At 42.9% G+C, this 25,357-nt stretch overlaps 1 protein-coding gene across 1 annotated transcript in view; it reads right to left on the minus strand.

The window, feature by feature from the left end:
• plch2a (phospholipase C, eta 2a) overlaps window positions 1–25,357 on the minus strand; it is a gene marked incomplete at its 3' end in the record, with an annotated part of 183,410 nt that overhangs the window by 86,368 nt on the left and 71,685 nt on the right. Inside the window, exon 6 of the mRNA XM_083891041.1 lies at window positions 4,013–4,183. Coding sequence (XP_083747167.1) covers window positions 4,013–4,183 — 171 coding nt within the window. The remainder of the gene's footprint in view (window positions 1–4,012; window positions 4,184–25,357) is intronic.

Consider the following 25,357-nt stretch of genomic DNA (forward strand, 5'->3'; position numbering starts at 1 on the left):
CACTGTTTCTGTCCTGTGGGCTAACAGATATCCGATGTCACTGACAGCTAGACTGGGTGGGGGGTTGTGACCATGTTAATGTGATGCAAATGAGCAGCTATTGGCCTGGCTCCTCAAGTAGGTCAAAATCTTTCAGGCTGAATTTCTCCCTAAAGCAGTTTGAGAAGTGCCTACATTCAAATGGCCACATCTTCTTCAAAAATGATCAGATTTACATGTGTTTGACATTGTTGGAAAGCTTAGAAAACACTTTCGGGAACCTGTAAATAACTCCAAATGTCCCGAAGTAGACTTGTGAACGCTTTTGCCACGGCTGGACACAAATAAGTAAATTAACTAATTACCAAGAGCGCAGATCTCTCTCTCTCTCTCTCCCGCCCCGTGCCAACAATACCTTGCGCTCTCTGCGCACACTGGTTTAAATGACAAACAAACAAATGCTGAGTGCTGATCAAAAGTTTTGTGCAAGTGATTTAAGGTCCCGACTCTTGTCCCAAATATGACAGGCTTCATTCAGTGATTGAAACAAATATATAAACATTAATGAAACGTTTACATGCAGAGCGCGCTCACTCGCTAAGCAGACAGCAGCGCCGCGGCCAGGCTTTTAGCCAGCAGGGCGTCCGGGCGTCCTGGGGACACCCTGTACTGAAAATGATAAGAAATTAGACGCCCTACTTTTAGGCAGGACGCCCTAAAGACGCCCTATTTTTCCCCCGGTAACCACCGAAACGATGTTGTGATGCGCGGGTATAGAAAAGCTATGTGCTATAGCAAAAACTACGACCAGCATGTGCCTGTATACCCACGCGTATACCACAAGATGCGAGTACACGGTGGAACGGCACCCATTAAATGCTCGAGTCTCTTTGCGTAAAAGCGAAACTTGGCTGCAGCGCAGCGTGGATTATGAACTCCCCGCGAGAGGACTCTCTTCTCTCCCTCTCGCCCTTTGAATTGTTAACTAAAGCGATCAGCTCATCCGATGCACCCGTATTTCCTTAATTACAGCGCTATCGCTTCTTCTAAAGAAAGAATGAGACCACGGCATGAAAACAATAAAAAAGCACCAGATGAAGGGCACCCTCTATATTTGCAATGCCTTCACTTTAGTGATGTCAGTACACACAGTCCCAGCCATAACAACAAAATTAGATTAAAAAAACAAACAAAAATAAATAAATGTTACAAAATTGGCACAATAATTAATTTCGGTTTTTCAGTTTTTTTTTTCCCATTTTGAGTTACTTGCCCTTACTTCATGAGTCACTATAATGATCCTTTAAAAAGCCTCAAAACGCCCCATTTTTACCTCAAATTTTCAAAAGCTCCGCAATTACATTATATATTTGTTTATTTATTTTTATTTGGGGGGGGGGGGGGTTCCGGAGGGCAAGGGGGACACCCTCTAAAAAAATCCTAGCTTAAAGCCTGGCCGTGGCTGCACAGATGTTGTGTAATCAAATAAACCGGTAGGGCGGTATATTAAAAATTCATAATGTTGTCGCCTCATCCTCCCCCCACAATTTTAATGCATACTAGATACCAACATCCCCCATACACACATCCCACAGCACACATACATACACACCACACCACATCCTGGTGGGGGGGATGGGGGATGGGTGTGGGGGGCCTCCCGGGTACCTGTGTCCCGCCTGCCTCCCGGCTGGGCTGGGGTCGGCGGTTTGGGCTGGGGGGCGGCTGTGGGGCTTGTTAACAAATTCTAATGGTACTGTACTTATACAAATGCATATCAGTGTTATTAATGTTGTAATGTTATCATTATTGCCTTAGTGTGTTATGCTACTAATTTCTATCTAGTGTCTCTCTCTCCCTCTCCCTCTCTCCCTCCCTCCCTCTCTCGTTCTCTCCCTCTTTCTCCCCATCTCTCTCACACCTCCCTTGTCTGTCTATCCACCCTCACCCCCACCCCCCGTCCGAGAGTCCTCCAACACAACCTAATAAATATATAAATCAATAAAAAAAATACATAAATAGCAGGACGGGCTACAGCTCCGTAATTACTCGCTCTGCAAACAGCAAAATCTGTTCAACACCAACAGACATGCAGTCAACCATAGTGAATGCCCAAGGTACTGGACAGGACAGGTTTTAAAAAAAATTCATATCATAACGGGAAAAAAAGAGTATTCAGTGTGAACTGGTATACCGCCCAGCCCTACACTCTACTACATGTGTGTGTAGCTGTGTGCATGTGTGTTGCTGATGCTGCGCGATGCGGGTGCATTTGATCGGCTTATTAAAATCGGAATATCTATTATCTGAAGGTATAAGATAGATACATACTTCAATTATCTATTATATTTCTGTCTGACCAGCCGGTCGCCGATTGCGGCTGATCACGTGAAAATCGATAAAAAAAAAGATTAATCGGTGCATCCCTACTTGAAAGTAATTCAATAGTTACTTTCCAAAATAACTAGTTACTTTCCAAAGTAACTAGTTACTTTTAGAATTTGTCACTCAGTAACTACTTTAGTTACTTTCTGGGAGAAGTAACTAGTACTAGTACTGAGTATCATGCCCAACACTGGTAATGACACAGTGGTCAGGAAGAACTGGGAGGGTGCCACAGAAAAAAGTTGAAGGAAAGTTAGCCAAGTCAAAACATCCACCATTGTACCAGTTGCAAAGAAACCTGTTGTATCCTGTCTGAACGACTACTGCCCTGTCACACTGACATCAACTGTGATGAAGTGCTTTGAACAGCTCAAATCACATATCACAGCCAGCCTCCCTGCAACACTTGATCCGTAGCAGTTTGCTTATCGTCCAAACCGCTCTACAGAGGATGCAATATCTACCACCTTGCACTCTGTCATCACTCATCTGGACCATAGAGACACGTACGCCAGAGTTCTGTACATTGACTTCAGCTCAGCCTTTAACACAATTTTCCCCCAGAGACTAATGGAGAAACTCCTTCTACTTGGCCTCAACACCGCCACATGTCTCTGGATCCTGGACATTCTGACTGAGAGACCACAGACTGTCTGTGTTGGAAAAAACATCTCCAGTTCCATCACACTGAGCACTGGATCCCCCCAAGGCTGTGCGCTCAGCCCACTGCTGTTCACACTGATGACTCTCTGCACCCAGACACGAGGGGAACCAGATCACCAAGTTCACGGACAACACCACCGTGGTGGGACGCCTCCACGGAAATGAGGAAGCAATGTACAGGGACGTAGTTCAACACCTTGTGGACTGGTGCAGGGAAAACAATCTGCTGCTCAACATGGACAAAACAAAGGAGATGATCATCAACTTCAGGAGGTCACAACCCGAGCACGCCCCCCTCAGCATCAACAGCCGTACAGTGGATAGAGTGGAGAACATCAAGTTCCTCGGAGTGCAGATCTCGCAGGACCTGAGCTGGAATAAGAACACCTCTTATATCACAAAACGGGCCCAGCAGAGACTGTACTTCCTGAGGAAGCTGAAACAAGCCTCTCTCCCGCCCAGCATCCTCAAGACCTTCTACAGAGGATTAGTTGAGAGCATCCTGACATACTGCATCTCTACATGGTACTCCAGCTGCAGAATGCTAGACAAAAAAGCCCTGCAGAGGATCGTAAAGGGGGTTGAGAGGGTCATCTGAGTTTCCCTCCCCTCTATCCAAGAACTATTCCAGACCCGCTGCAAGAAGAGGGCACTGACCATTGTCAAGGACCATTTACACTCTCTCAACAAACTCTTTGAACTGCTGCCATCAGGCAAACGCTTCCGGAGGATAAAAGGCGGAACCACCAGACTGATCCCTCCCTCTGGCAAAGTCTGCAGAAATCTTGACTTAACTGAACTCACCTCAAACTATGTGATTCTGTGAGGGCAGTAGGTGGGAGTGGGCCTGTTTTCGAGCTGTTGGTAGTTGAATTGCATCATGTGTAATATAGTTAACAAGTGTTTCTCGTCTAAAATGAATGAGGTAACCTTTGGCTGCAGACCTTAGATGACAGTGAATAAAAAATGCAAAGATGGAGTGTACCTTCTGCTCGGTCTCCAGGAAACGGGCCAGGTCATCTGTGTTTAGGTGATCTTTGTGATTGCTGTAGGTGAGCATGAGGAGGTACAAGTCCCTGCGAGTCGACATCATCTTGTAGAAGGAGCAGAACTCCTCGAAGTCCAGCGTGCCCTGGTTGTCATCCGTGTCAGCCTCCTGCCCACCGGGTACAACAAAAATACTTTAATAGATGTTCTGAATGAGAACAAGAACAAAACTAAGTCTCAGTTGTGAACCGCAGCCATCAAAAAGTGGAGCCATCAACTGAATGAAAAAAACATAACAAGGCAGGGTTCACGTTATCCGGTATATGCCGGCTTTTGGCCGTTGTCACTTGAATTTGGCCGGTGAGAATTTTTTTTGCTGGCCAAATAATTAAATCAATGATTATGGCGCCGTCCACACGGAGACGGCGATTTAGGACCTTAAACCTTGCATTGTGTTTGGAGATTGCTATTGATATCTGAAAATGGACTCGTTCAGTTCTTAATTTAAAAAAGGCTGTGATTTAATACTGAATACATAAAGACGTGTGCTCTATAAGTGATACTCGGGTTTCTTGCTGCAGAATAAATATACATTCTTTCAACATTATTTGCTCATCTTTTACAACAGTCTGAAAAATAAAACACATTTTTTCTTTGGCTTAGCCTTTGGTAATCACATCAGATGTGCATATAGAGCCTGAAATGTGTCTCCATGGCTTACCATCAAAATAAATGCCTGAAGGACCAAAGGGAGTCAGGCTTGTTTAATGTGGAAAATGTGGACATGGAGTTGGAGGAGAAAGAGCACATTAACATCAATAAGCACATAATACACTGGGCATTGTAAGCTAGGATATTTATTTTCCTTTGAGTGAATATGTTTATTAGGGATGCAACGATATTCGGTATTTTACCTAACCATTCGGTACACCCTGTTCGGTTCAATACGCAACGGCAAACAACGGTATTTCGGTACGTTTCAGTCCATCAAACTGTATTCAAATACACAATGCTGTGTGATTAGATCCACTCAGGAGCAGAATGAATGTCAACAAACAAAATAAATCACGGTGTGCAAGCATCTGTTATGCAGCAGTGAAGTTGGTTTGAAGTCAGATATTTGACAGACACTCGCTCTACAGCGCCCTCCCATTTACGTCGTCATCACCAGTCTCTTTCACTTGGAGCAGCATGGTGTATTTGTAGTTGTAGTTTCTGTGAGTGGGTTAAAATTGTGTTTATTTTTATTGGATAGCACTAAACTTTATTTATTTTTAATTTGTGTGGTTTTACGCTTGCTTTTTCATTTGATCTGATAGTGCACTATTCTTTAAATATAGTTTGTGGTTTGATTATATCTGTGATTTTAATTATTTTTACAATGTAATATTGCCTTTGCTAGTCTGAGCAGTTTTATATTAAGATATCGAAACTGTACCGTAACTTTGGAACCAAAATCATGATGCATACCGAACTGTGAGATAACTGTTGTGTGCTGTCCTGTCATACGTTGTTGAGAGGACAAAACTCATGTTTTTCCAGCATTCTTCTGATTGCTGGATTTCTTCAGAGATACTGAGTGCACTTACAACACAAACAATCCAAATGACAATGATCAAACATTACCCCATACCCCAGTTCTTAATCGCGTAAATTGCCTCCTTTACCATAAATGACAGCTTGAAGTCTTTAGTAGTAGTTGTGGATGAAGCTCTTTATCATCTCAGATGGTAAAGCTGCCCATTCTTTCTGGCAAAAAGCCACCAGTTGCTGTAAATTGTCTTGCTGTCTTGCATGAACTGCACGTTTGAGGTCTCCCCAGAGTGGCTCAATGATATTGAGGTCAGGAGACTGAGCTGGTCACTCCAGAATAGAGCTGCAACTAACGATTATTTTCGTAATAGATTAATCTGTCGATTATTTTCTCGATGAATCGATGAATCGTTTGGTCCATAAAATGTCAGAAAATGTTAAAAAACCGTTGATCAGTGTTTGTCAGAAAATATTCACATTTAAGAAGCTAAAACTATCAGAAATCTTCAGAAAAGTTTTTTTGATAACTTACTACATTCATCTTGCCATCAATTCTGACCAAATGTCCTTTGTAGCTTACAAATCCCCGAAACATCAGCGGTCCACCACCGTGTTTCACAGTAGGAATGACTCCTCTCCAAATGAATGTTTATGGTTGTGTCCAAAAATGTTAATTTTGGTCTCATCCCTCCAAATGACTTTGTGCCAGAAGGTTTGAGGCTTGTGCTGTTTGGTGTATTGCAAGTGGGATACTTTGTGGCATTTGCGTAGTAATGGCTTACTTCTGGCAACTCGACCATGCAGCCCATCTTTGTGCAAGTGCCTCCTTATTGTGCATCTTGAAACAGCCACACCAGATTTTTTCAGAGAGTCCTGTATTTCTCCTGAAGTTATTTGTGGGTTTTTATTTGCATCCTGAACAATGTTCCTAGCAGTTGTGGCTGAAATTTTAGTTGGTCTACCTGACTGTTGTTTGGTTTCAACAGAACCCCTTATTTTCAACTTCTTAAATAGAGTTTGAACACTGCTGATTGGCATTCTCAATTCCTTTGATATTTTATCATATCCCTTTCCTGTTTTATAGAGCTCAACTACCTGCAGATCCTTTGACAATTATTTTGCTTTCCCCATGACTTAGAATCCAAAAAACGTCAGTGCAGCACTGGATGAAAGATGCATGTGTCTGTCAGGGTATGTAAACTTTTGATCAGGGTCATTTGGATAGTTTGTGTTGTAATTATGATTTAAATAGAGTAAACACAGTAGTTTGACAATAACTGGCTTAAGCCAACCACTAACCATGAGTAAAAGAAAAGTTTTTGTGTTATCATTCATATCCTCTGAAAAATGGCCAAGAAATCATAAATTCTACCAGACTATGTAAACTTGTGAGCACAACTGTAAGGCTTTAATAAACTTTAATAAAACTAAAGTATGATATGTACGACTTTACAGCACCTTTACAGACCCCTGACGATTGCTTCTTAATTTTAAAAACAGTGACAAATCAAGCTACTTTATGTCATAAACCTAAATACTACGAGATCGCACAATTCTGCCGCACGAGTGAGATCCATGGAATCGACAGAGTCACACACACACACTGTGCATGTTCAATCTTCAAACACAACGCGAGGTTTCGGGTGCTAAACCACTGTTAATAATTGATTTATTATTGTTAGGCATTTTTTTTCCCGGCCAAATTCATGTGACAACAGCCAAAAGCCAGCATATACCGGTTAACATGTATGATTTTCATTGTTTTTATGCCGCTGTCAGTACTGTTCTCTTCAGCGAGAAGGCGTTTTAAAACAGTGACGGCTGGGATTATGTCGGCTGCAGGTCCTGGTCAATAATGCTCACCTGCTAGCTGGCTGTAAACTGCGGAATGGATTTCCTGAACTGAGGCGTGCATCATAACTCCATGTCTCATTGAGACACACCTCCGCTCAGGAAATCCATTCTACTTTTTGCAGCCAGCTAGCAGAGCAGTCAGGGAATCACTGGTGGAGACATTTCAGCAGACAATTAAAGCACAGACATAACGGTTCGGAAATCTCTACAATTATTTCTGTAATTCTCTGCAGGAGTAAAGCTAGGGCAACACACTTAACTCACCAGCATTGTTCATCCCTCTTTAGTGATGGTCGGTGGCTGAAGAGTGTGTGTGTGCGTCTGTGTGTGTGTGTGTGTGTGTAGCTATCTTTGTGAGACCCAGTGTGATTTATTAACAAACATGAAGTCGTGTCTATGGTCAAAAACTTCCTAGTCACTGTAAAGGAGCCGATGTAAATGTCTCATCACTGACACTCTCGTCAGCCGCACTGTTTCAGACCAAAACCACACCCTCAGAACTTGGGCTGTCTTGTGATTGGCCAGCCAATGAGCGCTTTCCCACTGTCTTGCGATTGGCCAGTTACATGGAAGTGACGTAATTGGCACATCGGCTCTCAGACCCGCAGCTCCTTCTCTGAAAAGGCAGATGCACCGCTAGCAATTATCAAAACATTGAGTAATGCCGTCGTCTTGACCCCTCTCGCCATAATCCCTTACGCGTTTGATCCGGAGTCAGAAGACACTGTGACAAGTGAACTACCCCCATCACACAGACTGCTGCAGGACATAATGTGAGCACTTTACAGAATTTTCAGAATGTCTTTGTCACTCATTCCCAGTCTAAAATAAAACTATCACACTATCACTGTCTATTGTGTAGCTTTAGCCACTCTACTGCCTCTAACTTTGACCTTAGAGGAGGTGCGCTCGATTTGCTTATCCAACTGTCCAGAAGCACATCTCATCACTCTCTCCAATACACAGCTGAAGGTTAATCCAATAATAACCTACAGAGGATGACATACTGTAAGAGAAGAGAGGATATATATATCTAGCAAATAAATAACCGTTATTCTTACAAGAGAAGCACCAGATATTATCCCTTTAACATCACATGCAGCTTTAACAGTGATGAAGAATAGTTGTGGCAGCATATTACACAGACAATGTGTATAGACATGTGGCTAGTCGGTTAGCATTGCATGCTATGTCACATTAGTATCATCATAATATCTTACATTAGCGTGCTAGCTCGCATTCGAAATATAAGCATTAGCCCATTTAAACAGTGAATATAACCAGCTCAGAAAAACAGATCTGGTAAAGGTATTTAAACACAGACATCCCATGTCTCTGCAGAACATGATCTACTTACATCAGTCACAGAAACATTCTCTGCAGGTGAGGGAGAGGATTGACTGATCAACAATCGCATAACTCTGGTTCTCTGTGAGAGAGCACCAGGACCCCCCAGTGCAAACTATGCTGCCCACAATGATGCCTGAACAAAATAACCAGTAATAAATAAGGAATTTACAACAACAAAAGTGGTAGTGGGTGGAAAGTGTCAATGATACGTAATATATGACCAAACATACATTCATTGTTCACCATGATCACTGGGCTAATCCCAACTACAGAAACTTTACAAGACATTAAAGCTTAAAAAAGTTGTAAACCTAGAAGAAATACTTTATTTTAGAATGTTTCTAGGTTTATAGGTTATAGTAGGTCCCCTGTCTGTCCTCGCTTCTCTTCTGCCAGCAGAGAACAATCTAAGATTAACAGCTGTGCTTTCTAAAGAACAACTTTCATTTTAGCTTGTTAGCAATTATTAGCAGCTAACTCTGCGTAAGCGGTCTTAATTTTTCCAGTTCACTCTGCGTTGTGTTCGGGTAAATGAAGACCAGGATGCAAATGTATGGTTTCTCGAAAAGCTCTGTATTATTTGACAAAAAAACATGCAGTCATTCATCTGCTGTGTCATTCCATTTCCAGCCATGTTGAAACGATTCTGGCTGGAGTGAGCATGCGCGCTCCCATACCTACGCAGGTACGCGATTACGTCACAGTCGTATTTCAGGCACACAGACGCAAAGACTGCACCACAATACAGGATGGAGATAACACTTCAAAATGAAATATTAATAAAAACAACTCAAAGGTTTTACCATAACAACCCTGTTACATCCACCCCCCCTGAATTTCACCAAAATCACCATAGACTACAGAACATTGATATCGAACCAGTGCATGAGCATAACAATTGACATCCTACACCTGGACCAGTAAACATAAAGATCTTGTCTCAAAAGTCGGTATGCAAAAACCACCTGCAAAGCAGATCAAAAGTAGCCAAGGAGGTTGAACAGGCCCCCAGCCCTTTTAGAATACAGAGGTGCAGCCTACACCCCATACCATCTGGTCCCTCAAGTCACATGTCAAACTGTACCTCATCCGTAACATTGCACACACTATTATAGGGCAAAGAAATAAAACACTAACACACAGTGAAATCAACATTTTCTGCAACAGCACATACATAATAAACCCATGGGATCCTCCGAAACCCTACACCATGGTTTCAATGAGCCTGCTAACTGGCTTTATCACCCTACCCACCCTTGTGACCCTCTTATCCTGCCTCATGACTAAGTCAATGCCACGTGAACGGTCGGAAGCCTGAAGCAAGTCAAAGTCAACAGGAGAAACAAGTCTTACAGAGGCAACGGCACTGGGACCTCCTCCAATGCCAGCTGAAGAGCTGATCGACCCAGGCCCAGAACCGATTTGGGGGCTACGCGCACCCTCATCGGTGAACTCGTCTGAAAGAGCTGATGGGGCACAGTCCACAACGGCAGCTCCAGTGGCGTTATCGCATGAATCCGACAGGACCCACAAGGAAGTGCGTGTCCGGGCAGATTCCTCCTCCAAACTGCTCAATTCATCCATCTCCCTGGAAGCACTGTGGCACTCATCATCTGAGAAACTGTCCATTGACTGACCCCCGAGTGTGTCCTTGACAGGGAGGAAAGACACATCCAACAGCAGATTGCGGTGGACAACCTTGTGACGACCTCCAGAATCACCGATTTCATATACATGATTAGTAGGATTTCTTTTAGTAATCGTGTACACGACCGGGTCCCATTTATCCGCCAACTTTTTCTTGCCTCGCTCTCCCTTATTAGCGAGCAGCACACAGTCTCCAACTTGCAAGGAAACACCTTTAGATCTTTTGTTGTACTGGCACGCCTGAAGCTCTTGCTATCTTGCAGTGTGCTGCTGAGCAACTCTGGCAGCCTCAGCCAGATAAGACAAGAGCGTATTGGAGTAACTGCTGAAATCGGTAACCATGGGGGCGTTCAGAAAACACTTTAGCATAATGTCTACTGGAAGTCTTGGAACACGGCCAAACATCAAATAAAATGGCTTGTAGCCAGTGGTCTCATGCACAGTAGCATTATATGCAAATGTCAACATTTGAATCTGCTGTGGCCACTCTTTTTTGGCTCTAAGAGGGAGAGCACGCAACATGTTGCCAAGAGTACGATTGAATCGTTCCGTACCACCATTGCCCATAGGATGATAGGCTGTGGTATGAGATTTTTTTTTTTGACAATTGCAGGAGTTCAGACACTAATTCACTCTCAAAATTAGGACCCTGGTCCGAGTGAATGCGCTGTGCGAAGCCATAGACACAAAACATGCTGTCCCATAACTTCCTAGCTACCTGTTTGGCAGTTTGGTTCCTGCATGGAAAGGCATGGGCCAATTTGGTAAAATGATCGGTGACCACTAACACATCGACCGGGCTTTTATGCTCGTCTTCCGCCGACCAAAAATCAATACAAACAAGCTCCATTTGCGCTGATGTCATGATGCTCTCCAATGGGGCTCGTGCCGCAGGTTCCTGTGTCTTAGCAAGGACACACCTTCACAACACCGCACATATTCCTTGACATCCCTTTCCATGCTCGGCCAGAAAAAAACGCTGCCTTGCCAAATGGAGGGTCCTGACCCTACCTTGATGTCCTGCCAGGTCGTGAACTCCCTTTAGTGCGCAGTCCCTCAAGCTTGCTGGCACTTACAATTGAAGCCTCTTGGTTTTGCTCTGTGGGTCTCTTGTCTCTCTGTATAGGATCCCGTCCTGAACTCTGAGCTTCTCCCATTGCTTCAGCAGAGCTTAAGACTTGATGCCCATGCCATATCTCTCCCGTCTGGAGGGACGTCTCCGACTAATAATGAAAGGCATTACATTGGAGATAGTGGGATCAGAAAGCTGGTGATCCTCCAACTCCTTTAGAGTGAATGACGGCAAAGAGTCCTGGCCAGATGATTTTAATTGCTGGACACAATGAGCTAGGTGAGCAGTTCTGCATTTGGTGTCATCCTCCCAATCGTTCTGGGATTGTAGAACAGCTTTGACTTCATCGACACTACAACAACCAGCCACATGCAAAGGGGACTCAGACAACTGAAGTGCCTGTAGATTTTGGATCCCAACTTTAATAGCATCTTGAACACTCTGCTTCTTCAACCAATCTGTGATATGGTTCCTTGAGAAGGCGTTCACCGATGGGAAAGGTGAAAGGTTCACGACTGAGTGCATCTGCCACTACATTTTTTGGTCATGGGATATACTTCAGGTCAAAGTTGTAAGAAGACAACTTTGCTACCGATCTTTGTTCATAGGCATCGAGGTTTGGTCAATATATGAGTTAGCGGATTATTGTCCGTCCAAACCGTAAATCATGCCCCTTCAGCCAATGGCTGAACTTTTCCGAAACACTCCACTTCAAGGCCATAAATTCCAGGCGATGGGCTGGATATCTCTGCTGTGACTTGCTGAGGGTCTTGCAAGCATAAGCAATATGGCGCGCTTTAGTTTCCCCAGCAGGTACCTGGGATAAAACTGCCCCCAGTCCATCCAGGGATGATAGAATGAAAGGCCTTGAAAAGTCCGGATGTGCCAACACAACACAGTTCACGAGTTCATCCTTGAGCCTATAAAAGGCTGTCGCACACTCGGAGGTCCAATCAGCAGCAGTCAACTTTCGGAACATACCAGCATTTCGATTAGTCCGGCCTCTTTTCTTCTGACCAGCCGTCAAGCAAAACAGAGGCTTGGCAATGGACGAGCAACCAGGAATAAAGCCCTGATAAAAAAAAACACCATACCCAAAAAGGACTTGATCTTCTTCACAGAGGGTGTACAACCATCCTGCTCCATGAGTGCTGTTACTGGCATATTAGAAATGACCTCAACCTTTGCAGGGTCGACTGCTACCCCATTCTGATCAATGACATGACTGAGGAACTTGACTGACCTCTGCAAGAGATGACATTTCTTTGGACTTAACTTTAGGTTGCGCTCCCTTAATCTCCGGAAGACCATCTCAAGCCTGGTGAGGGCCTCCTCCTCAGTGGGAGCGAAGACAAGTAGGTCGTCTAAATAGCAGAGCAGACTGGTGAAGTTGAGGTCGCCAAAGATGCTTAACATCATACGCATGAATGCAGCTGGACTGTTACAGAGCCCTTGAGGCATCCTGTTGTATTCATACAAACCAGCAGGGGTTGTAAAGGCTGTATACTTTTTGTCCTCCTCGCACATGGGGATGTTATAAAACCCTGAGGTCAAGTACATTGTGCTGAAGAAGACACTGCCTCCAAGTGCCGCCAAACAGTCTGCATGGTGAGGTAGTGGATGGGCGTCTTTCAGGGTTCGTGCATTCAGCCACCTGAAATCTGTACAAATCCTCAGGCCACCATCCTTCTTCCAAACCCTGACAAGAGGAGACGCATATTCGCTGATGGATTTCCGGATGATCCCTTTCTCCTCCATATCAGCGAGTACCTGTCGCAATTGTTGGTAGTGAGCAGGTGGCACCCTCCTATATGTCATGCGAAAAGGGCGATCATCTGTAAGCCGAATACGGTGCACAATTTTCTTGGCCTCACCGCAATCAAGTGGATGCCTGGAAAAAATGTCCTCATACTTTTCAATGAGCTCAACAAGGCTCTCTTTAGAGCTCAAGGCAGCTTGGCATGAGTCAATGTCAAGATCTCTGACATTCAGCTTCCTCACTCAGGGTACATGCCATGGAACCAGAATCAATCATGCCCTTTAACTGAGCCTTGTCATTCACCCCAACCTGGGTGTAGAACAGTTCGCCAGAGACTGGCACTTCTGCTGATCCCTGCACCACAACTTGATATCCTTCTGGCACCGCCGAACAGGTGTTGATGAAGAGAAGCTCCAAATCTGGCTTATTTGTTGTGAGGGTGTTTTGTTGATCTCCCACACTGTCCCTCTCCAAGCGTGGGCATCATAGTTTTCCGACGGCAGGATCTGGTTGCCCTCAGCTTGATTTTCTCGCTTTTGGTTGTTGCAATTTCTCTTCCAATGGCCAGGTGTGAAGCAAGAGAGGCACAAATTCTCTTTTCGGCAGTACATGAGTGTGGAGTGGTTGACATCACCACAAACTCTGCAGTTTTTACTGGACATAGGCCCCGAAGTGAACCGTCGCGGAGCAGCCATGTTCGGAGCTGCAACCTGCACAGCTTGATGCGCCATCATACGATCCAAAAGGCTAATGAGCATCTGCATTCCGTATGTGTCCATGGTTGTGCCAGAAGCCAAAACATGTTGACCACCAAGTGGCTCCAGGTTTTGTTCAAAGACTGAGGGAGTCTCTGGTAACTGCAAGGGCTGAAAATCAGTCAATGGCACAGGGTAGGAAGACATAAGCATCTGTGATGGGGGGTTGGACTGAGCAGCAGCAAAAGTAGGAACTAACTGGGCTGCAGTGGGCGAGAGCTGAGAAGGATGTGACTGCTTGAGGGTGGCTAACAGCATGTCCTTGATGGGTTTGGGAACTAACCTGTGTACGCGTCTTAAATTCACGTTGAAAAGATTCAATGCGCTCTTGAACTTCACTTGTAGTCCATTCCTCAGCTGCCTTGAAGCAGAATCTGTAAGCGAGAACAGGGTCTGGACAATATTTGATGAACATCAGTGCCACTTTTCGCTCGTGTTCAACACAGCGCCCACGCCTCTGCAAACATTTGTCTGCAACATCAATGGCATTGTTCAGCCTAATCCAATATTCCATAACTCCTTCATGACGTGCTGGCTTAGTGTTATAAAAGTCAGCCATGGGCATAGCAGAGTAAGTCAGTTCACCAAAATGTTGTTTCAATATGTCAAAGATCAGGTCAGGGGCCGTATTTATCAAGCGTCTTAGAGTGCCGTTTTACACTTAAGTCCTGAGAATTTGTGAAATTTAGTCCTACTCTCAAACTTAAGAATAAAAGCTATTCATCAACTTTCTTAAGTCTAAGAATCACTCCTACTCTCCCAGATATTTAACCCTGTAAGACCCAAATTAAGAAAAACCTAAAAAAAAAAATATTTGACCTTTCAGATGTTGTTGTAGGAGGCCTTAGATGCAGAAATCAAAGAGTTTTTGAAAAAAAAATGTTTATGTACGTTTTTAGAGAAACGTAATTTTACAACGTTGGGCTTTGGTGCTAGCAGAATTTCTGTCTTTATACTAGCTTTGTCTGAACAATTCACAACAACTAAGGGTTAATTTGGAAGTTTGATTGCTTACTTAGCTTCATAAATGTATATAACATTTAAAAATAATCACACATTAGTCATATGTTTATGAAATCATTTATTAAAAATAAATACATAAATAAATAAACAGGATAAAACTCTAGGTTTTTCTAGCAACTTCTTCATTCCTTTTTTCTTTTCATGACAAACTTTCATTGTTAGTGAAAGTCCTAAAAACAGTTCTTGTCCTCTGAAAAGCAAAGGCGAACATCACACTTGCTGCATTGTGTGTTGGTGAATCCTTTATTGCAGCATCCTCTCCCTGTCTTCATGTGCTTGTGTACATCCAATGGCAGGTGTGAACATCTCTCGGATGGTTTAGTCTGAGCATTCAGAGGCTTCCTGATGTCACTGCCTGTGTTGCTGGGCTCTCTTTGCCTGAAGATGAAATCCAGACCAGAAAAATCAGTGTTGGGACTGATGAAATATTTCTTCGGCCAGCGACACCTGTCACGGTGCATGATGTGTTTGTGTGTTTTTGGCTCGATGTCCACATAATGATCAGCTGGACAGTCCATGGGTGGTTGGTTTTCTTTGTCCACTTGTTGACAGACATCTTCATCTGAGTCTTCATCACTCCCATCAGTTTCATTGAGTTCCAACTTCACTCTCTCCAGTTTGGATGATATCAATCACATCCTGCACACTGTATCACGGCTCTCTCCTTGCTGCTGGCATTCTGGAAAAAAAAGCAATGAATTAACATGTTCTTGTACATATGCTTTGTATATTGTAGTACAAAACCTGAAGGAATAGATAGGGTGGTGGACCAAGTCCTCTGGGTAGATAAGGCAGACAATACTGTCTGCTGATTGTAAGTCGCTTTGGACTAAAGCATCTGCTAAATGCCCTAAATGTAAATGTAATTGTCTTAGCCTATGGTCTCTACTTATCATATTAAAAGAAAAACATGCAAACCCCCACTTACATCCACACCCCACATTCAGGAACATTTACACCTTTCCCAAGACTGAATTGTCTGTTGATATCCTCTTTGTGGACAAAGACATGGGATTTTAGCTCAGTCTGATCAAATTAACTAAGTATTTTTTTAGACATAAAACTTTAAAATCAGTCAAATTTGACCAGAACACAACACAAAGGTATAATGTATGTAATGTATACTGTTCATGTATAAAGAAAATACTCTGTTTCAGGCAGTGGTGTTGTGGAGGGAAAACAACCTGTCTGTGTCCACTGTAACAAACCTGCTATTTTTGCTACCACCAAGACCCAGTGTTGTAAAATTACAACAAATATGTAACAAGCTCTAAATGAAATTTGATGCATCTATTTCACAATAACTAAATATGTACATGCTCTACACATTGTAATAACATCCAAAAAAAATATAAGAGACATATTACTTACTTTAATTTGATGAATCCAGTCCAATGAAACAAAGAGATTTTGTTCAATGGAAATCTTGAAATCTTGTGTGCGTTCATGGCCATAAATCAGGACTTATAAACAAATGTAACATCCACTAACATTGTTAGACTGAACAGTAAGACCCAATGACTATGTACATGTGGTAAAAAAACAGATGAAATATAACAGATTGTTTTTAGGGATGGCTAAAGTTAACGTTGTAATTTTACAACCGTGGGTCTTACAGGGTGAGACCTCCAGAGGTGTCTTAAGTGGTTAGGAGTTGCCAGCAGGGGATGGCACTGAGGTGAGAAGGATGTCCTGGCTTTGTTTGATGACGAGCAGCTGATCAAACGTCAGGGGCACCGATTTATGTTTTTGCTGGTGGGTTCTCATCATCGTGCTTGCATGATTGTTGCTATTTTGACACACGCACATTCATCTCATAGTAAAACACATTAGATCAATTAACAGCAACATCTCAATTATGCAACCCTAACGCAAAAGACTGAAGAAAAAAGAAAAATCTCCAACCCAACACCACAGCCTGGATTGAACAGCGTAGCTACCGTAACCGCCTATAAGTTTTTAGGTAATAACAGCCTACCGACTCAACAGGAACTTCACTCATTAATTAATCAAAACCTGATATTAATTATACTGTCAATGATCACAACTGGCTTTAATGGGACAAATGTAGGTTAAATCAAAAGTGTTACTAACTACACACACGGAAAGAAATCATCATAACCACCAAAACTACAGCAAAAAGGCTCAAATAAACGCAAATCATGGACCAAATCCGCAATTCATAACCATTCTGACACATCCTATAACAAATATTTAATTTGTTGTTTTGTCACTCACCATTCTTTTTAATTCTTGGTGACGAATATGTTTCCTCTGGTAGTGGTGCGTCTTATAAACTGTTGCGCTATTATTTCCAGGTTGTTATTCTTTTACAATGTCTTGTGGTGGTTCAGCCTTGGTCCATTGTGGACCACAGATAGGTTTTCTGACATTACAATGCAACCCGTTGACCTCATTAATAAATCAATGACAAGCGTAGGCTGGCACATGCGAGTGCTCGACAATCTCCATGGGTGCTCGGCAATATCCGGGAGCACCCACGGAATCGGCGATATTTCTTTATTCTTAGACAAGGGATTTCCTTTCGTGATTGGTCATTTCTATGGACACGGAGGTGACGTCACCTAAAATTCAGTTTACGGCACATAGTACTGTCGTAATTCAGCTCTGAGAGTGACACTTGAGATTCAGTCCTACACTTCGCTGAAAGTGTGAGTAAGACGCTTGATAACTAACTTTGAAGTGCAACTTTCAACGAAGAATTTTTTTACTCATAAGTCTACTCTTAGCAGGGTTCTTAGGAGTAATTCTAAGACGCTTGATAAATACGGGCCCTGGTGTCTGGATGTGGTTCAATGAGGAGTTATGTCTTAGAGTAACCTTTACCACGTCCCTTGCCTTTACCATAAGCTTAGCTAGGATTTCCCCTGACCGTTGACATGTTGGTAAGTCTCTCTTAGAAAGATATATCTGCATCGTCTCAACCCACTCACGGACAGTACTTTTATCACTGCCGTCCCCCCTGACTACTGGAGGTTCCTTAACGTCTGATTGCATAATTAGCTTCATACCAGATAAATTCAGCTCAGTGGGCTTCTGCACTGAGCCCCTGTCCTGTGTTGACATGGACTCTGTGTCTCTTTTGTCCCCCTGTAGCTGAGCTGCTATTGACTGGCCAATCTGACTAGCTAGCTCTGAAATGAGAGTGGTAACCTCAGACGGGTTGGTTGGGCATTTGGTGAATCACAAAAGAGAACTTGGTTGCGAGTGGAACTAAACCTAGGGGTTCCCAACCCTCCTGCTCTAGGTGTCTGAACCTCTCCCCTAAACAACCATCCCCTTCCAAAGCTATTGCTGGAAGACACATCCCCCTCAAGTAACCCTGCTTCATCTGAATCAGCTGCTAACTCCATGACAGCAAGCCACTCAAATCACAGAAAGGAGAAGAGATAGGAAAAAAAAAAATCCATTCCCAGCCATGTTGAAACAATTCTGTCTGGAGTGAGCATGCGCGCTCCCATACCTGCGCAGGTACGCGAATACGTCACGGTTGTATCTCAGGCACACAGACGCAAAGACTGCACCACAATACAGGATGGAGATAACACTTCAAAATAAAATATTAATAAAAACAACACCAAAAATAGATTTTGGTGTAATACAAAGGCTTTACCATAACAACCCTGTTACATCTGGTTATGTTAAAAATGCTGCCCAACTTCAGAAAAAAACTGCTGGAATATCACTTTGTGTGTTCTGTACATATTTAGTGAACAGATGCAGTGATAAATGACTTACTGTTTGTTCACTCATAATGATTTTAATGCACTTACTCAAGAGCTCATACCTCGACAAAACTATCTGACCTCTAACCTGAGCACAGGATGTACTGTACTTTCAATCAATTACTCCACTATTTCAAATGATTTATTAGTGGTTACCATGTTATGTTGGTGGAAACAAGGTCATGGAAGGAGGGGTCATGACCCCTGGCTGCAGTGGTCCACAGTGGGCTTGGTCAGCCTTTACTGTTTAGAGAGGTTGGTTTTAAAATGCCTTTGTTGACCCATTTCAGGGTAGAAATATGATTATTTCAGACCAACACATTTTCCCCACAGTGAACCACCTCCCTTACCGGTTCAGGTGTGACAAGTCCTCAAGTCCTCCTGTCCATCGTTCTTACATGAGTCTTCAGAAAGGCCTTCAGAACAGACTCCAGGAGAGAAGGAGGGAGGTGAGAGAAGAGAGGAGAAGACTAAAGAGGGAGAAGATGGAGGTGGGCTGGGCGGAATACCGGTTCGGGTAGGACCGATGTCCTATGTTCCCCGCTTTCACCCAAAAGGACCCGGGGAACATAGGACCTTGTTTTTGAAAAAGGTCCTATGTTCCCCGCTGTTGCCGGTCATGAACAAACCGGGAAACTGTTTTCTAATTTTTATCTGTAGCCCCATGTTCGTTTGTGGACGACCAGAGAATTCACAGATTTGCGCCGACATTTGGCCTGCTGCGCTCTTAACCAGGTTGTCCAGTCTAGATACTTCACACACCAACGCACGCCGCAGAAATTATTTTTCAAAAAAATTTGTTTTATATAGCCAGTATTTAGAAGCAAACTAGTGACTAGACAAATAACTGTGCTGTTCATGTAAAGTGCCGAAGTGAGCGTGTGTCGGCAATCCTCCAATCCTGCAATCCTGCGTCGGTATGATGAACAGCTCCATCATTAAATGACATATCAAACAAAGAATACTATGAACAATGGATGTTGCCGTAAAAAAAATTAAATAACTAGAGGGGTGATAGTCGACGACTGCCGAGTCCATGCGCCCGTCCAAGTGCAGCTGTGAGCTTGAAAAATAGGTCAAGGTCATCCATCCTCGAACTTGTCCAAGATACTTGTAAGAGGCATCCACAGTGACAGTTTGGCATCAATATGTCGAATATGTGTCAAGTTATCACGTTGACAAGGTTGAAAAGTGCCAGTTTTTGGCTATTTTCCAAGTTTCAAGTGCAGCTGTGACATTGGAAAGTAGGTCAAGGTCACCCATCTTCAAACTTATCCAAGATACTTGTAAGAGGAATCCACAGTGCCAGTTTGGCAGCAATACCATAAATATTTGTCAAGTTATCGCGTTGACAAGGTTGAAAAGTGCCGGTTTTTGGCTATTTTCCAAGTTTCAAGTGCAGCTGTGACCTTGGAAAGTAGGTTTAGGTCACCGATCTTCGAACTTATTCAAAATACTTGTAAGAGGCATCCACAGTGCCAGTTTGGCAGCAATACAATAAATATTTGTCAAGTTATCGCATTGACAAGCTTGAAAAGCGCCGGTTTTGGCTATTTTCCAAGTTACAAGTGCAGCTGTGACCTTGGAAAGTACGTCAAGGTCACCCATCTTCGAACTTATTCAAGATACTTGTAAGAGGCATCCACAGTGCCAGTTTGGCAGCAATACAATAAATATTTGTCAAGTTATCGCGTTGACAAGGTTGAAAAGTGCCGGTTTTGGCTATTTTTCAAGTTTCAACTGCAGCTGTGACCTTGAAAAGTAGTTCAAGGTCACCCATCTTCGAACTTGTCCAAGATACTTGTAAGAGGCATGGACAGTGCCAGTTTGACATCAATATGTCGAATATTTGTCAAGTTATCATGTTGACAAGCTCGTAAAGTGCCGTTTACACATTTCTCACATAAAAAAAGGTTTTTGGACAAAACGAAAAAAACGCCTGTAGATATTCACCCACTAAACAAACCTGCAAAATGTGAAAGACATACGCGCACAGGAAGGTAATCATTTTAGTCCGGACGGACGGCCAGAACGGTGCGTCGAGCGCGGAGCATAAAAAGTGCTGTTCTCCTCCTGACTCACCTGCAGCTCATTGAGAGCTTTTAAGTCAAGTTTTCAGTTTTTGACCCGTAATTAGGGTTCGAGCACGACTGTGCAAGAACCCTATTGTAATTGAAAGAGTTATTATTATTCTTCTTCACCAAAAAAAAGTGCCTTTTTGAAGGCCTAAACGGATCCCAAACCTCACGAATTTTCGGGACAACATCAGACCTCGCTGAAAATTTTGTAAAATAGTGGTTCGGTGAATGTGCGTCAAAAAATGGAAGTGGGCGGGGCTTCAGACTGACGCAAAAAAGTGCTACTAGGTCAACTCCTGTCGGGAATAACGTACATGGACGAAACTTGGTACACACGTTCATTAGGTTGTGCCATGGGCAAAAGTCAATCACAAGTTTTCTGTGAAACCTACAGGAAGGCCGCCATCTTGGATTGAAGGCGAAAACGGAGGCGTTTTTGGCGAATTTACAGCATAACTTGCCGTAGATACCAAAATCTACAGTTTTTGAGCAATCACCTTCAAACTTGGCGAGGTCGATGTGGACCAGTTGAAGTACGATCTAATCTGAAATTTTTTTTGAAATATCGCATGGCGGACGTATTTGGTGGCGCCAAAGTTGGCGAAAATTCCAAATTTTCCCAACACGCAACGAAACGCTTATAACTTTGCGATGGAAGGTCAAGTCGGAGCCAAACTTGCCATGATTGATGATGGGTAGTTGCTGAAGACACCTATGCAAAAATGATCACGTTTGAAACCATCGCCTCCTGGTGGTGGAAGAGAATATACAAAAAAAAAGTTAATTTACGATTTCGGTAATAACTTTTACAGAGATTGTCGTATCCGACTCAAAATGACACTGAAACATTGAAAACACATGGTAGATGATGCGTGTTGAATATGATAGCACATTCTTTAACGGTGTAGCGAGGTGCGAGGTGCAAAGTCGGATTTTTGCGACAAAAAAACAAACTCTTCTAACTTTGCGAGTCCTGGTCCAAACTGAACCAAACTTCCTTGGATTGATGTTCCTCCAGCCCTGACAATGTCTATATGAAAATATTTAATTTCGAAAACAGCGCCCCCTGGTGGCAACAGAAAGAATTTTATTTGCTATAAAATCTATCTAGTCCTAGAGCTTTTGTGCTATCACCTTCAAACTTGGCGAGGTCAATGTGGACGAGTTTTGGATCAAATGTTATTGAAACTGTTTTAAAATGTCGCACGGCGTACGAGATAGGGGGCGCTAAAGTTGGCGATCATTCTGATGTTGACCAAATCTCTTATAACTTTGCATTGGAAGGTCAGATATGAACCAAACTTGCCGTGGTTCATGATCGATAGTTCTTAAAGATGAATATGAAAAAACGGTCACGTTCGGAAACAGCGCCTCTAGTGGTGAGAGGATTATTACCCAAAAAAAGTACATTTATGATGATAACTTTGTGAATCCTGTTCCGATTTGAACCAAACTTCCTTGGAAAAATGACAGTCCGACCCTGAACAAGTCTACATGAAAATATTTAATTTCGAAAACAGCGCCCCCTGGTGGAAACAGAAAGAATTTTATTTGCTATAAAATCTATCTTGTCCTAGAGCTTTTGTGCTATCACCTTCAAACTTGGCGAGGTCAATGTGGACGAATTGAGGATCAAATGTTATTGAAAGCTTTCTAAAATGTCGCACGGCGTACGAGATAGGGGGCGCTAAAGTTGGCGATCATTCTGATGTTGACCAAATCTCTTACAACTTTGCATTGGAAGGTCAGATATGAACCAAACTGGCCGTGGTTCATGATCGATAGTTCTTAAAGACGAATATGAGAAAACGGTCACGTTCAGAAACAGCGCCTCTAGTGGTGAGAGGATTATTACCCAAAAAAAGTACATTTATGATGATAACTTTGTGAATCCTGTTCCGATTTGAACCAAACTTCCTTGGATAAATGACAGTCTGACCCTGAACAAGTCTACATGTAAATATTTAATTTCGAAAACAGCGCCCCCTGGTGGAAACAGAAAGAATTTTATTTGCTATAAAATCTATCTTGTCCTAGAGCTTTTGTGCTATCACCTTTAAACTTGGCGAGGTCAATGTGGACGAGTTGAGGATCAAATGTTATTGAAAGCTTTCTAAAATGTCGCACGGCGTACGAGATAGGGGGCGCTAAAGTTGGCAAACATTCTGATTTGTAAAAACAGACAACAAAACGCTTATAACTTTGCGATGGAGGATCCAATGTCCTTCCCTGGATTGATGCCTTGAAGTAGTCGATATGACAATATTCAATGTCTTAAAGACGCCCCCTGGTGGCAGCAGACTATGCCATCTACTGTGCAACACAAAAGAAACTGGTATAACTTTGTAAATCCTGTTCCAATCTGAACCAAACTTCCTTGGATTGATGACAGTCCAACCCTGAAGAAGTCTATATGAAAATCTTCAATTTATAAAACAGCGCCCCCTGGTTGCTGGATATAACATTACATTTCACACTTCTTTATGCTGCTATAACAGGGATTGTTGTATCCTCCTCATACGTGATATGTGGGACCACAAAACCGCTCCGACCATGTCAGCAACAGACGACTTCCTGACAGGAAGTGGATCCGCCGCAACAGGAAGTAGAATGTAACTTTGCCATACATTGCCCGATCGCCACGAAACATGATATGTGAGTCAATAGAACTTCCCTGAACATGTTAATGGACACGCCTTTGACCAAACAGGAAGTCAGCCATTTTAAACAGGAAGTGTCCTGTAACTTTACCGTACAATGATCAATCTACACGGAACTTGACACGTGAGACCAGGAACCTATCCTGGACATGTCTGCAAAACCTAAACTCCAAACAGGAAGTGGAACGCCAAAACAGGAAGTAGAATGTAACTTTGCCGTACGTTGCCCTATCTCCACGAAACATTATATGTGAGTCAAGGGAACTTCCCTGAACATGTTAATAGACACGCTCTGACCCAACAGGAAGTCAGCCATTTTAACAGGAAGTGCCCTCTAACTTTACTGTACATTGACTGCTCTGCACGGAACTTGGTATGTGAGGCCAGGGACCTATCCTGAACACGCAAACAATGTCCTCCCGACAGAAAGTGTAACGCACTTAACAGGAAATAATATATGACTTTACTGCACAGCCCAACATCCGCACGGACGGCACCAATTAGAACTACGACAGCAAGCAGCGAATGAACAAGAGACGAGATCAGGGCGCAAGCGACGAGGTGGGCGCGGATCACGACGTAGCGTCAAGCTCGAACCCGTTAATACCGCTTGCGGTGCTAGTTGTATTATTAGTATTACTATTATTTTGCAGGATGTTCCCCTCCTGAGGTTCTTTACAAGTTCACCATTAAAATAATGTTTTTGGAAGAAAGTGTGCCAAGTGATTATTCAATAGATGTGTGACATGTCCTCAACACTTTTTGTCATCACCAAATTAACTAAACATTAACCTAATGAAGAATGAAGAAAAAACGTTGATCACATAAACAAATGATCCGAATGATGCTGAATATCTACTCCCTATCTGATGCCAAGGCTGTTTGTGGTTGGCTGAGAGAGAGATTATAGGGTCCCCGCAAATGAAAGTAAATACATACATAAATAAATAAATAAATAAATAAATAAATAAATAAATAAAGCGGATCATCACAATGGAACGGCAGTGGTGGCTTTTAGTCCCAGTCCGTCCCTGGGTTCATCTGTGTTAATTCAGTCAGGCCGAGTATTCATTACGCATGCCATTACGCATGCCCACACCCTTTCATCTGACATCAGATGCGACTGGACAATCGATATAGATGTATATCTATGTGCTGATTCAGATAGTTACAATAAATAGTGGCTGTTGTGATTTTGAATTGCAGTTAAATGTGTCTGGAACTGTGGAAACCTGCTTGTGAGGTCTGGTGACGTTTGCACTGCACAACGGTCAGCCAAACTATCACTGCGCCGTCTGCGATTCGACCCGTTAAAGAAAAGCGGGGAATAAAGGACCTTTTTTTTAAAAAAGGGTCCTGTGTTCCCCGGGTAAAGCAGGGAACATAGGACCCTTTTTTAAAAAGGAGTGAAGAGAAGAGGGAAGCTTCACATTCCAGCTATGGTTATCATAGAATACTCTGTATTACTGTCGGTCTGAAGTAACAATGGATTACTATTAGACACGTCATCTGAACGATACTGATGCTACTAACAAACAATGGCAGCAACCAATGACATATTTACTGCTCCACAGAGCTTCCCCGGAAGTCAATTATAGCACATTCCTGTGTACAGTTACAGCACAACTCAGCTTGGCACAGTTTGACTCAACTCAGTTTAGTATAATTTATGTTTTTCATGACTTCATAGCTCCTCCTCCACATGGGTGGAGTCATCATAGAACCTGAGGTGACGTGGTTTGCTCCACGACACAAACATAAACTAGTGACTTGTAAAGTAGTTGTTTTGGGTGAAACTGAATCATTAAAAAAGATTTGTTGACAGAATGGTGAGTACTTCAGACTCTGAACTGAAATACCACTGAA

Source organism: Microchirus variegatus, assembly GCF_963457635.1.
Source record: "Microchirus variegatus genome assembly, chromosome: 6".
In the NCBI taxonomy this organism is placed as follows: Eukaryota; Metazoa; Chordata; class Actinopteri; order Pleuronectiformes; family Soleidae; genus Microchirus; species Microchirus variegatus.